Source organism: Microcebus murinus, chromosome 11 (assembly GCF_040939455.1).
Source record: "Microcebus murinus isolate Inina chromosome 11, M.murinus_Inina_mat1.0, whole genome shotgun sequence".
In the NCBI taxonomy this organism is placed as follows: domain Eukaryota; kingdom Metazoa; phylum Chordata; class Mammalia; order Primates; family Cheirogaleidae; genus Microcebus; species Microcebus murinus.
Window position 1 is genome coordinate 54,586,518 of NC_134114.1, and position 15,399 is coordinate 54,601,916.

Here is a 15,399-nt window from a genome sequence, read left to right on the forward strand (position 1 = left end):
TAAACATATTTTAAACCAGAGTAGAAGTGAAGATACAGCTCGATATTACATTTTTTATGCTAACCCTATCAGTTGTGGAGGAATTCAATGTCACCTTGAAATCTTTCTTATCCTTTGGATTCCCCTCAGATGTTCTCTTCTTAGTGACATCTTCCCAGAGGCCACCTCAGAGTCAGGAGCCACCTGCCCCTCTGCTCACATTTCCCCTCCTATGGAGAACACTCATCACAGCTGGGTGCAGGCTGGTTTAGTCCTGTGCATGTTTGTGTCCCTCACTGAATTACAAGCTCCTTGAGCCACCCTGACACAGTGGAAAGAATTTGGAGGACTTGGAGCCCAGGTGCATGAGTTGAGACTTCTGCATTGTCTGTCCTGGTTGGATGCCCCGTGGAGGCCGTGGAAGTTTCTCAGCCTTAGTTTTTGATAAGCTACTCTGCCCAGATTGTAAACTCAGGATTGTCCTCTCAGCAGTCTGAAATTCCAAGTGCCCCCAGGGCCAGGGTGGTAGGAGGAATGTGGGAAGTGGTGGATGTTGTAGTCTAGAGAATGGTAGGGACCTTGGTTAACCTGCCTTGCCCCAGCCACTCAGATTCACTTTCTTTAAACAGAATAGGGGTGAAGTCAAACAGATACTGTAATGCCCAGCTAGAGACCTGGCTTCCCAACACCTGGTTCCTGGTTTGCACATAAGGGTGCCCAAGTTGAGCTTAGCAGAAAGAACAGTGATGATATTCAAAATAATTAATAACAAGCCAGGCTTAGCCCTGGTACAGGCCTGTAGTTCCAAGTACTTGGGAGGCTGAGACGGGAGGATCCCTCAAGCCCAAGAGCTGGAGTCTAGCCTGGGCAACATATCGAGACCCTATCTCAATAAAAAGAAAAGAGAAGTAAAAGAAAGAATGAGCATAGCCTGGGAATCAGAACAAATGTTTTGTAGCACTAGGCATTGTCCCGCAGCAGTAGGTTTTAACGCTTTAGTTGCCAGATCAAGGGAAAGTTGGGGGTGTCCCAGTGGAGGGGCCCGGACAGTGGAGCCTGGTGCATTCCAACGGAATGTCAGCCCTGAGAAAGACCTCCAGGCTTTGATCAGAAAACTATTATTTCACAACCCTGATTAGCCACTTAGTGGCTGTTAGATCAAGTTGAACAATCTCTCTAAGTCTCAGTTTCCTCATCTGTGTGAGTGCTTAATAATACCCACTTTGTAGGATTGTGATGAGGATCAAATGAACCGATGTGTGGAACATTCCTCTAAGAATGCCTGGCACAAACAGATGCCATCAGGGGCTGTTGCTTACTATTATCATTAGAATAAGTGATTATTGATTGAATTCAGATAGCTTGCCTCAGTATTGCCCTGGATTTTTGTAGTCAAGTAAGTATAGTGGGCCACAAGAGGTCTTGGGTTAATGTTGGTGCCATGGCAGCTTACCCTGGGGAGTGGGGGTGTCTGTAGGAAATACGGGTATGGCGGTGGGGATGACTACAAGAAAGACCCCCTAGTCTTTATATCATAGCAGCTGTAGGCTGCTCCTCATCTATGGAAGTTCACTTCCTGATTTGTAGACATTTATAAAGACACAGATGTTATGAAGAGGAGCCTTAGCTACTTATCTTCTGAGAGGCATGAGTGGCAAACTTGAATCTATTATGCTATAAATAGGAGATGTGCTACACAGGCATTTCCCTGGGTGAATCTGTCTGCTTTTGGAATTCCTTGCATTGTGCTGACACATTCTTTAAATAGTCTTCTGGGCATGCCTTGGGTCTCATGACACCAGTAATCTCTATTGAGAAGGATGATCTGTGCATAGTCTGCCCTGCAGTCCAGAGAAAAACATGTCATCCACACCCAGGCAAAGGTTGACTATCACCCTCTTTGCAGTACCCCGGTCTCAATAAGGACAGCTTTTCTTTGGTCTTATTTTGCAATTGCCCCCAATAGTCACCATTCGTTTAGCTATCTGCAAAGCAGCATCTGCATGTGATTGATGTGAGTCAGGTCTCCAGACCTTGCCAAGCATTTTCCATTTTGCTCCATTAACTGTGTGTTTAGCAACCTAATTTGAGGGTAAATGTTTAAATAGGATATTTCCCAAACTAATCTAAAGCAATTAATAAGCCAATGATTTTTTACCTTCTAACCTCCATGCTACAGAGTATCTTGAATGTGCCTTTGAAAACAAAACTTGAATGAAGCAACAGAAAAACCAGAAATGGATGAGATGAGCATCTGCTTTAGTGCTACATCCAGAAATAACAAATTTCTGTTCATTAATTATGCCCTAGACATTTTACACCCTTTTAGAAACCCTCCTAAACTGACATTTACCACATCTAATATTATTTCATCCTGAGAAAGATCCTGGACAGGGTTTGTGAGGGTCTGATTTTTTTAGAAGAAGAAAATGAATTACAGAAATCAAGTGTAGTCTCACAGTGACACCAAGAGAGGCATCTATCTAATGTCCAATTTTCTGTTTGTTTCCCTTAAGGATCAAAGCTAACTATGATAAGCTTAGTATTTCCCATCCTTCTAACAGCTCTTTCCCTTCTCTTTAACCTCCTGTTTCCAAGAGTCTTCTCCTATGAGCAGAGTTACAGACTATTTTTAAATTAACTCTTGTAATCTCTAAACTCACCTTCTCTTGCTTCCTAGGAAGGGCCAGGGCTTCGAGAGGGACTAGAAAGAAAGAACTCACAGATTCTTCTAGGGGGTCTTAAGGGTCTGATCTTGGCACAGGTCATCTGCTACAGGCAGAGATTTGAAGCAGGCTGGGGAGACCCACTTTGACCTGGGAGCCCTTGACTCGATCTCCCATCTTGGCCTTGTGATGGTGCAAGCCTGGGCATCTGGACCAAAGGTGACTTGACTGTGAGTCAGATTCCAGGATTGTGACCATTTTGTCTTACTGTGCATGAGATGATAGAGGAAATAATTTTGCATCAGCCCTTGCAGTCAGTCATGGTGGCCAAAGGTAACCCACGGAGCTTGCTTCCCAACCTGACAGCTGATAACTGTGTCCTGAAGGATATGTTTTTAAAGGAAATTTTCCCCATGCAAAATGCTGGAATGTATTTTGTTCCTTGTTCATTTGCTGTTACGTGTGTCATTTACTCCCAGTCTCTGATGTCTCTCTGTTTTCTGTGTGTTGCAGGCAGCATAGTGTACCTCGGGATGATGATGGGGGCGTTCTTCTGGGGAGGACTGGCAGACAAAGTGGGAAGGAGACAGTCTCTTCTGATTTGCATGTCCGTCAACGGATTCTTTGCCTTCCTTTCTTCATTTGTCCAAGGTTATGGCTTCTTTCTCTTCTGTCGCTTACTTTCTGGATTCGGGTAAGGTTTTTCTCCTTCATATTTTATAGTAATGTGTTTATTTTTCATAATTGAACATGTTATCCGCTCTAGAGAACCTCATCACCAGAAAATTATCACTTACCACATCTCCCTCCCAATCTTTGTGTTAGCCTTAGAAGCCACAATGATGGTTCTTAGAAATATAATTATCAACCTTTAAATCCTGGGGAAAAGGGAACACACACCTATATTCTCATAGCTGATTGTTCTAATGTTTTTATTCTAGGAAATATTGTTTTAAATGCAATGCTGTTTCTATAGCAAAACGCATTCATGCATATATGTTTCTTCTGAAAATTTAATTTAAGCAGGAAGTAGCTCTGGTCCTACCTATTATGAACTAATTAAATGTTCAAACCATTCAAGCATGCTCTTAAATCTAGGATTTAGAGTGTCTCACATAAATGTGGTTTCATTGATCTATGCTAACTTAAGAGATTTAACTAGGTAGAAAGCCTCCTTGGGACATGGTAGGCTCTTTTTGCAAGTTCCTGACTTCTGTTGAATGATCAGAAGTTATGCTATTAGCCAAGTGCAGTGGCACAATAAAGCCAATGGTGCAGTCATTATAGAGCTTAAGATACTTATTACTATACTAAATGAATCCACAAGCTTAGGAAAACCCAATAGCTCAATTAGGAGAATATGAGAAACTCTGCTTTAATAAGGAAAAAAAATAGTTAAAATATAAAATGTCTAATTCATGCTTAAGAACTTAGAGTCATTCTTTTCAAGGTGTCTAGCATAAAATGAATCTATAAATATGATATAAAATTTTTCAAAATAAACGAAAGTGAGGGAGATAGGGCTGGGTTATGAATTTGAGAAGCTACCAGTTGTGGCTGTTGATGATACCACCTCACAACCTACAGAGCAGAACACAGTTTTGTGAAAAGAGAAGGACAGAGGACTACGGCATGTCTTTCTTAATTACGCAGAGTAATACTCATAGGCTACATTCCACACATGTTGACCACTTAGCAAATATTTGACTAACTTGCACAAATTTCAGGAGCTTTCCTTAGAGTGAGGACAATGCATTCCAGTAAAACAAGATGGTTGGAAATTTGGGGAAAGTGTAAACTATTTTATCCTTGGGAAAAAATGATCAGAATCAATCACTTGCTTTGCAGTGGTGGTAGTGGTGGGAAAGTTCTTCTCCTTTGCCCGGCACCCCTCGGTGCTCAGTCTGAGATTGGCTGCGTACCCCGCTGACTTGCGGAGGCATTTGGACTCACAGGGCTGCAACAGACCTAAATGTTGAATGAATAGAAATATTTGAGGAAGAATAGGTGTTATGTGGGTCTGTTTGTTAAAGGACCTTTTCAGTGAGTAGGTCCATAGGATAAGACATGCTTGCCACTAGGAAAGGCCAAGCCTTCCTTCTCCCTCTTATTACCTACTCATACCACTGGCCTGTCAGGAGAAGCCTGATAGCCTAGGAGCTGGACTTTCCAGTCCTTTCAGTTTGCAATCTACTCTGGGAAACTTCAGCAGTATCCAGAGACTCAAAAGTACATGACTGTGGTCAAATTACTATAGCAATTTTAATTGCCAACCTGGATTGTAACATGATCAACCCAATTGAATGTAGAGAAAAAATGACATTATGGTGGCTGCAAAATACTCCAAACCAATGGACTGTCCAGAAGCTAATTCAAGGGTGGTATAGAAGTGGAGACAACTTGGATATATTCTTAATATCATCCTCATCCCTATTGCAGACAAATCATCCATCCTTTAGCCCACAGGTCAGGGATGCTGGCCTCTAAGTAACACAGTTTACCTGGCAAAGCACAAGCTGTGTCTGGCTAACTCAGCTAGACTCTGTAAATTGTGGTACCAGAGGCTATAGCACTGTGCCTTTGTGAAGTTGGCACAGGACTGGGAACCAGGAAATCCAAGTGTGTCCTGCTCCTGCCCTTGACTGTGGGACCTTGGGAAGATGCCTTAGCTCTCCAGCCTGGTTGTTCTTTTGATCTAGCCCAGTGCAGTGGTATATACCTGTATTCCCAGCTACTCGAGGGGTTGAGGATGGAGGATTGCTTGAGCTCAGGAGCTCGAGGCTGTAATGTGCTATAGTCAGGCCTGGGAATAACCACAGCACTTTACCCTGAGCAACATAATAAGGCATCATCTCTAAAAAAATAAAAATAGCCAGGCATGGTGGCTCACACCTGTAGTCTCAGCTGCTTGGGAGGCTGAGCTGGGAGGATCGCTTGAGCCCAGGAGTCTGAGCTATTGTGATAGCTACAGTGAGCTATTGAGATGTGATCACACCACTGCACTCCAGTCTGAGCGACAGAGGGAGACTCCATCCTTAAAAAAGCAAAAAATTTTAAAAATAAATTAAAATTCCAAAAAAGAATAGACTGACTTGCAGGTACCTATGGCAATTGTCTAGTTAATCATGAAGTGAAATAAATAGGAAGTCTACTAAATTCTTACTTGATCTGTACAAACAAAGAAGTTCTATATCAAGTAAACAAAAATCTAACTTGAGTCATAAAAACAGTGAGTCATGGCTCCTTAATCAATTCCCAGACTGGAGCCAGTTTACAGACCTAGACTGTGGAATGAGGCCGGGTCCCCTTGACGAAGGACCCCTATGTACTGCCAAAAATGTATACTGTTAATTTCTTTTCTGGCCCTCCCCAAAAGGAACTGTGCCCTTTTAACAGGATGAGTGTGCATGGGGGAGAGAAATAATCAGATTTCTCAGAATTTATGGACACTAGGTCTGAACTGACACTATTTCCAGTAGACTCAAAGCATCACTGTGTCCAGCAGTCTGCATCAGGGCTTATAGAGGTCAGGTGCTCAATGCAGTTTTAGCTCAGGTCTGTCTCACAATGGGCCCAGGGAGTCACTGAATCCATCCTGTGCTCACTTCCCCAGTTTGGGAATGCATAATTGGAATAGACCTACTCAGCAGCTGGCAGAATCTCACATCAGTACAGCACCTATCCACCAGTTCCATTTACTGGCAACTTTAGAGCACAAAGAGAAGGAGAAGTTCTAGGTCAGGAAGTCCAAACTCTGCTTTTTGCAGATGGAAGTTCAGTGGTGGAGTCAGTAATGACTCAGCTAGGGCTCAAGTTGGAATGAAGTCCCTTTTAACTTGCAACTCTGTAAATAAGTAAACTGTACATCGTGAATGCAAGGTTTAGATGTCTTCAAGTTGGTTTTCTTGCAAATGCCACAGGTTTCCAGTTGTTTTATCCTATTTCATTGCTGAAGCATCATTAGCAATCCTGTTTCTGCATATAAAGAGGACTGGAGGCAGATCTTGTTTTAGACTGGGTTAATGATTTCGTTGTCTCTAAATGTGCTTTCATTTTAATTCACCACACCAAGTCATGAGTATATCTTTTTAGAAACATAAATATGTCTAGCTGTCATATTGTGTGGACTTTAAATATTTATTCAATACAAACTGATTTTTCTGCCCAGGGTCAACAGTGTTTTGTGGGAATGAGGAATAGGGCATCACCAATTAGTCATCTGTCTCTCACTTTCCTAAATGAATATCACACCAAGGAACAGACGCTTTCCTCCCCTCTTTTGTTACAGAAAATTAGAAAGATTAGAAATGGAGTTGGCATCATTGATTCATTTTCATTTGCCCCAGAATTAAATTATTTGTATCCAGTCACTGTTAATTATGGGAATTATCATTCTTTAGATGCCAGGCAATATCAGAATTGGATCTTCTCATTGAGGGCCTGGCACTGCTAAGCATGAAGGTCAGAAGAAAAATATAACCGCCAAAGAAATTAAAATGAAATTTCAATGTGTCTGTATATTGTAAGTGAAAGAATAGTCATTTCTCCTTCTGTGAATGGAGACTGACAAATGCACGTTTCATAGCTATTTGCAATATTCATTCATTAACTATATTAAGTTATAGCGAGAATGCCTTTGGCTCTGTAGAAATGATCACCATTCACTGAATTCTTCAAAGTGCTTTGTATATAGCATCTCATTTATTTTCATAATTGTTTTGAATAATTAAGTATGCAAAAATATTATGCCTCTTTTTTTAATTAGGAAATTGAGACACAGATAGATTACTTTCAAATGTTCAACAGATCCCTAGGTCTTCTGATTTTTAATCTGATTCCAAACTATAAAGTTTTCCCTTCAAAGTAGTTTTTCTTATAGATCCTCATAATGATCATTGCCATCGTTATTCATGGCACCTTTTAGGTGCTGTGAGAATGCATTCTTCCAAATCTCTTGATGGCTAGATAATTGTTTTTCAAGACAACATTAGAATCCTGGTCTAGGACTACACCATTTCCCTCAGTGGCACCAGATCTGCTGCCATGGATATGTAGACTTCCAAACAGGAGGTTCGGGGACTTAGGGCCCCAATCAGGTTGCAAACAAGGGTTGGGGAAGTTGAACTGAAGCTGTTTTCTTAGCAATGCACTGTTTTTACCCAAATCATATATTTACAGATCAATATTTTTTAAATAACCAAGTTTTCTGCCAATTATTCTATTAATAGTTTGCATAATATTGAGAAAATAACAACTTTCCATATTAATATTTGAATTGTGGCATTGGAGATTGGAGGACTAAAGCTACCTAAAGCATCCATCCTTTAGCACTGCCACTGGGCATAGGAGTTTCCCGTTCTTGATTTGACGATAGGCTCACTTACCAGTAAGCTCAGTAAGTGTTCTTCTCCTATTTCCATTTTGATTACTGATAACAAACACATGCTTTCCAATCAATACGGCAGCCTTATTTTCTGTGCCAATCTAGCCTATTCTGAGGCTGTTAGGTCTGTGCCCTTTCATCTAAGCCTCTGAACAACCTCCAAGGGCCTGTGATTCTATTTACTTTCATAAAGCAGAAGATACTGAAAGGTCCATCTTTGGGGCTGGTGCTTTAATTCCTTATTTCTGGGTCCCATTTAAAACAGAATGGATTGGTTCTGAAGTGCTATGCAATTTGCCTGGCAATTCGGTGTCTTCCTTTTTATTGATTCTGACTAAGGATTAAAAGGATATTTTTCATGCAAGTTATTTGTAGTTGTGATTCCCAGGATAGACTAGACTCACTATTCTTTGTATAAGTCCATAATACTTGTCTTACTAAAAGCTGCTGGAGTCAGCTCTTGGTGGACTCAGCCCTCTCTGCTTATTATCTGTATTGAACACATGACTTTACAATGATTATTCAACTCTCTCCTTAATCGTGTTCTTGCATAATACCCCACTTTCCAATGGAAACAGGAAATGGAAGATTGAGGTAAAGGACTGCTTGACAATCACATGGTGCAGTAAGTTAGAATGAAATGACTCTTTGTTACATGCTCACTGGAGAATTAAAGCAGAACAGAATTACACAGTGGAATCCCTCCTCAGGACAAGAAGTCGTCAGACATTCCAAAATTTCTCCCCTAAAATGTCATTCTCCAAGTCATTTTAAGTACAATTACTCCTTTTATCTATAACCTCCCCCTCTCATTGCAGAAACCTGAACCCCTCTCTGTCTTTGAACAGCCAGCATAAATCAGTATGATGAGTGTGTTAGTCCACTTGCCATGCTATAAAGGAAATGCCTGAGGCTGGGTAATTTATAAAGAAAAGTGGTTTATTTGGCTCACTGTTCTGCAAGCTGTACAAGAGGCATGGCATCAGCCTCTGCCTCTGGTGAGGGTTTCAGTCAAGGTGGAAGGCAAGGGGGGAGCAGGTGTGTCTCATGGCCTTCAAGAGAGGAACAAAGAGAGGAGGAGGTACCAGCTCATCTAAACAACCAACTCTTCAGCAAACTAATTAAAGGGAGAACTCACCCATTATCATGTGCAGGGTACTAAGCCATTCATGAGGGATGGGCCCCCTGCCCCACCATAACCCAGACACCTCCCACCAGTCCCCACATTCACTGGGGATCAATTTTCAACATGCCATTTGAAGGGGCCAAACATCCACACCATATTCACGAGGTTGCAGGGACAAATCATCCACAACCGGGTTGCCACCTGAACTGGAGCAATATGAGGCGTGGCTGGGAAATTTGCGGGAGTTAGGACAGTCAGGCTTCCCAGTTTCTCAGGGAGGTTGGTGCAGACAAGCAGTACTTGGCCCCATCATACTGCTGCGCTAAACTGATACAACTTACCTGCCTCACACTTCCCGACAGAGGATAGATTTTGTCTGTAGAAATAACACATTCTTTGCCTTACATATCAATCTCATTTGCCTTAGATTATTGAGGATAATAAATAAATATGTTTCCTGATATTTACAAGATGGCTAGGACTGAGCCGCGTGCAGACCTAGTGAGGTATTGTGTGTGTGCATCCATGTGCACACACGTGCACTTGTGGAATGTATTCAATACAGAATATTTTCGTTTCTTTACAGTTCTCTAATGAAAGTTGCCAAAACCTAAAATTAATATTAACTTATTAACTTAGAGAATAACCCCAACACTGAAATTCCAAATGTTAACATTCTATTTCATTTACGTAAATTCAATTATTTTGAATCTGACTAATCTACCAATATAGAGTGTGGATTTCAATTATTATTCCTTCTGTACCTCTAATACTAAGGAGAATTAAGATTTTACTTTTTAAAATAGCTAATGAAATAGGCTTAATATCCAATACTGGGAAAAATTATTTATAAGCCACTTGGATCTCATTGCTTCATTTATGTAAACATTCCATCAAAAATGAACTTTAAAAAATGAACTTGAGCATATTTCAACAGTAACTAACTGATCATTGTATAAATGAACAATAAGCTGTCCACATTATCTGGATTTAAGGCTGTGTTGCCCATGAGGTAATGTAAAAAATAATTTTGTGCCTTATATTATTGACTTTTACACAAAGCCAATTATGTTTCCCACATTAAGTCCCCATTGCAAGAGTTTCCCAGCCTTAGCACTACTAATATTTTGGGACAGATAATTCTTTTTGGTGAGGAGCTGTCCTGTTCATTGTAAGATGTTTAGCAGCATCTCTGGCCTCTACCTGCTAGATGCCAGTAGCATGCCCTGAGTTACAACAACTAAAAATGTCTCCAGACATCTCCAGATATCTGCAGGGCTGGAGGTGGGGCACAAAATCAGCCCTGTTTAAGATCTACTGATACATGGGGTTCAAGGGCTGCCATTTAAATATTTTGTATCTCTTCGTGTATTCTCGGAAATTATATCTTAGTGAAATAAGCAAACAAAACAACAAATATTGAGAATAGTAATGGGAAACTCCTTTTTTTAATTTATAAGATTTGATGGCTAGGGAGTGGCAGCTTTTTCTTATCTTCAAGAGTTAGCATAAGAGCCAAATCATACTGTGAGCAACATGAAAGCTCTTGATTTATCTCTTGTCTAAATTCTTCTTTAATGATTACCGCATCTGCAACATTTTTCCGAAAGGCACACAGGTGTTGTAGACACTCCTGGAGTGCCCAGTGGGATTGCCCAGTGTCTTCTGACCAGTTCCATGTGAACTCTCCCTGTGAGAAGGACCATCAGGACATCTGGTCAAGGAATGAACATAGCAACTGAGGACAGAGTAACCTAGGACCTCTTTAGGGGCTCCATTGCTGTCAAAACTTCCAGTCCAGCACCCTCAATTTCTTTTATGGTCGTGTTGACCCAGGAAGTAAGGTGCATGTTTCTATTCATTAGAGATGTTGAAGTTATCAGAACAGATGACTCCAGGAGACATGATGTGCCAACTCCAACACTGGAGAGTGTGAAATTCAGTTCTTTTGAGTAAACACTTAGTGCATGTCCACTGGGCCAGGTAATGGGATTCAAATATGAATATAGTCCCCACCTTCAAGGTGCTGATTGGGTGTGAAACACCAGTAATAATAATAATAATGATAGTTCTTTTCTCTGCTTAAAGGATATCATAGTAAGATGAGGAGTAATGTTTTCACCCAAATAGATGATCAGCTCACAAGAAGAAATGTGAATGCTTGGGATGTTTTACAGATCTCTGAGTCTAAAGAACTTCACAAGGATTTAAATAGAATCCTTCATCAATTCTGCAGACTCACTTATTCCTCAGTACGCTATTAGAGCTCTTCACTGTCTCCTTTATTGATACAAATAGATAGTGAGAGACGTCCATGCAAAAATAACCACCTTAAAAAGAGGTAGTGAATTAAAATCAGCTGGATTGCTTATAAATCCTGAAAAGTTGGTATTTTCTTATGCAACAGTGATTTGTTTAAAACTAACAGGCAAATTTTCCACTGGAAACTTTAGCCACACTGGAGTACATTTATCTTGGTTCAGAGGGACTGGCAAATCTTGACATGTAGTCTTGTCTTCGCAAAGTGTGAGTTTTAGCTATTACATACAGAACATTCTCAATCCTGATGAAACATTAATTAGGATGTGAAAAGTCAGTAAAAACTAGGACTCTTTTTATGCATTGAAAAGTGAAGTAGGGAACTGGGATTTCATGGTGCAGAGTGTAGAATTTTTCACATCAGATGAAAAAAAAGGAATAGCATTAAATGATTTATGACACAGACATTTTATTTCCCACTAAAAATTGTGTGTAATAATGAAACCATGTAAAATCTGCTCAACATATTGTTGAATTTTTAAATTCAACTATTAATCACTATCCATGGTATGAGCTCCTCAAGAAACTAGGCACGAGAACTATGTGAGTCTAATATGTTCTGCTCCAGAGCCAGCTCTGAGCACCCACCACATGCATTTGTTTCTTGTTTGAGGGTTTGGTTGATGTCCATGGACCTGGTTGTCTGCCTTGTGTGATGATGCTAAGTCACCATGTCTGCATTTGAAGACAGGTGGAGTCATACCTCTAGGAATTTTAGGTAGAATCACTGTTATCATAGCCCAGAGAAACAGATATAGATGCTTTAAGTCTGTGAATTTTAAACTCCTGAACAGCAACTCCCACTAAGAAATATACTGTGACCCATTGTATATTACATATATGATATTACACATTATAAATATGTTTATAACACAAATAAAAAATTTATGAAATGATACTTATGCTTATCCTTATTACTTGTGTGGCACTTAATATTTTCACCACTATCTCACTTTTTTAAATGCTGTTTACAGCTACTAAATTCATTTTGCAACCACTGGATTGAAAAACAATAGCTGAAGTGGTCTGCCCATATCCACTGATGGATAACTACAGCATCACTTTACTCAGAGGCAAACATATGAAATGGTGCCATATTTTGATGTACCAATTGATGCAGAATGACATTGTAAATCCTGTGGTTAATTTGGTACATCCAGTTTGCTGCAAAAATGGCCTTTCCCTAAATTGCATTTGGTAAGGTCACTGCCAGTACTTCCTTATCATATCAAAGGCTCTAAGAAAATCAATTATTGCCAAATGGATAAACAGTTTTCCTTGACATCAAATCTGCATGAAATGTCAATAGTCATTTACCTTACAGAAATGAACATAAATGAATCAGTACATACTTCTTAACCATTAGATCAGATGTCATCTTGACAACCTACTTATGTTGTACAACTTCTTAAAACATATTTATTTTAAGAATTCACGGGCACATGCCTGTAGTCCCAGCTACCCGGGAGGCTGAGGCAGAAGGATCACTCGAGCCCAGGAGTTTGAGGTTGCTGTGAGCTAGGCTGACGCCACGGCACTCACTCTAGCCTGGGCAACAAAGCGAGACTCTGTCTCAAAAAAAAAAAAAAAAAAATTTCTCTCAGGCCCAGTACAGCTGTAATCCTAGCTCTCTGGGAGGCTGAGGCGGGAAGATTGCTCAAGGATAGGAGTGCGAAACCAGCCTGAGGAAGAGCAAGACCATCTCTACTATAAATAGAAAGAAATTAATTGGCCAACTAAACACACACACACAAACACATAATAAGCCGGGCATGGTGGTGCATGTCTGTAGTTCCAGCTGCTCAGGAGGCTGAAACAGAAGGATCACTTGAGCCCAGGAGTTTCAGGTAGCTGTGAGCTAAGCTGATGCCATAGCACTCTTGCCCTGGCACCAAAAGTGAGACTCTGTCTCAAAAAAAAAAAAAAAATAATAATAATAATAAAGGACTTACTTACCACAAAAAGCAGGGTGGGAGAGATAATAATTTCTCTTTCTCTCTCTCTCTCTGCCTCTCTCTCTCTCTGCCTCTCTCTCTCTCTCTGTCTCTCTCTCTGTCTCTCTCTCTCTCTATATATATATGTCTGCTATAGACAGAATGAGAGACATAAGCAGGGAGGGACAGTTAAAAAATAAAGATAAAAAAAATAATAAAAAAAAAGAATTCACATTTGTTTGCAGTGATAGTAATAATTTTTCATACTACTTTACTTTTTGAGGCAGTGGTTCCTAAAACTTTAGGGTCAGGACCTATTTGAAATTCTTGTGAAATCTATAACCCATTTCCCTAGAATGGACAAAATTTTGATTCCAAAGGACCCTTGTTGACAACCCTTAACCTGAGTAGAGGTCATTGTTTGTGTCATCTCCTCAGAGTTCAGTCAGCAGCTCTTACAACTAGCTCCTACTGGAAGGAAGCAATGTACTCTGTTCTATTGGTATCTAAACCACTAGCTCCTTATTTGGTTCTACCAGTGTCCCTTCCACATGTATTCATTCAGAAATAATATCTACTCGATTGGGACTAGAGCTGATCTAGGAAGTGACCCCATTGGTTCTGTGTTTGTCAACACATCAGCCTTATTGGGTGCAAGACCAGCTTCTGTGGGGTAGCAGTGAGCAAGAATAGATCACTAGAAGAGTTTGAAGCTGTTTCCAAATTCCTACATCATGTGCAGAACATAGTAGGGCATCTCTTTTTAAAAATGAGTTAATTAAAATGTTCACTAAATTATACCAAATTATTGCAATTTTTGATAAATAACATGTGGAACATTCAACACTGAGCAGAAAACCCATCCGACTCTTAAGCTAAGCACTATAAACCACATGAGAAGGGCACCACTGCCACCTTTTGGTAATGTAGCTTAATTGCAGGTTTAAGTTTTTGGAAGGATAATAAACCGGTATTAAATATGAAGACTGTAATTTTAAAGTTATGAAATGATGGGAACTATACCTTCTTTGATATTCTGGAATAGGGAGAGAGCATGTATTGTCAGGGCTTGCTTTGGCTCTGCCCTTTGCATCTCACATTAGCTGTCCAGGCCCCAATTTCATGTATTCTCTGTATCTCTTGGCAGGATTGGAGGAGCCATTCCCACCGTGTTCTCCTACTTTGCTGAGGTCCTGGCCCGGGAGAAGCGAGGGGAGCATCTGAGCTGGCTCTGCATGTTCTGGATGATCGGTGGCATCTATGCCTCTGCCATGGCCTGGGCCATCATCCCACACTACGGTAAGAGGCTGGCCTGGCACCAGCTGAGTGGGCACTTGGTTTTGCTTCAGGTTCCATTCCCATCTCTTTCCTCTTCTAAGTGCTGGTTTGAGAACAACATTGTCATCGTCGTGTTCCTCTCTCATGGTGACCGGTTTCCCCCTCTGTACAGAGATCTATATAAAGTCGGACCATTTAAATGAATATAATAGGGAGAAAAAACTATTTATCTACTGTATTCTCACAACACTTCTGGTCATCAAAATGTGCAGAGGTGTTTTTCCCCACCAGCCAGTTGTCTAATAGCTGAGTGTCCTACAATTTAACTCAATTCTGACACTATATTCTGACACTGGGGTTACAGTCAGATCCCCCAGATGAAGAGCTCAGTCTCACCAGAGTGTCCCCAACTTCAGATGCCAATGCATGCCCCGGCCTCCAGAACTTCTAAGACTAACTACTATAAATTGGGGATTCCCAGGACTCCCCTCCTCAGATTCAATCATTTGGTAGAATGGCTCACAGAACTCAGGGAAACACTTAACTTACATTTACCAGATTATTATAAAGGATATTATTAAGGATACAGAGGAACAGCCAGATGAGGAGATACACAGGACAGATAAGTGGGAGGGGTGAGAAGCTTCCATGACTTTCCTGGGCTCACTACTCATCAGGCATCTCCACATGTGTTCAGCAACCCAAAAGCTCTCC

The 15,399-nt window shown here is 40.7% G+C and overlaps 1 protein-coding gene across 1 annotated transcript in view; it reads left to right on the top strand.

The window, feature by feature from the left end:
- Positions 1 to 15,399, top strand: part of SV2C (synaptic vesicle glycoprotein 2C) — a 203,030-nt gene that overhangs the window by 83,290 nt on the left and 104,341 nt on the right. Inside the window, exons 3-4 of the mRNA XM_076008131.1 lie at positions 3,159 to 3,339; positions 14,555 to 14,706. Coding sequence (XP_075864246.1) covers positions 3,159 to 3,339; positions 14,555 to 14,706 — 333 coding nt within the window. The remainder of the gene's footprint in view (positions 1 to 3,158; positions 3,340 to 14,554; positions 14,707 to 15,399) is intronic.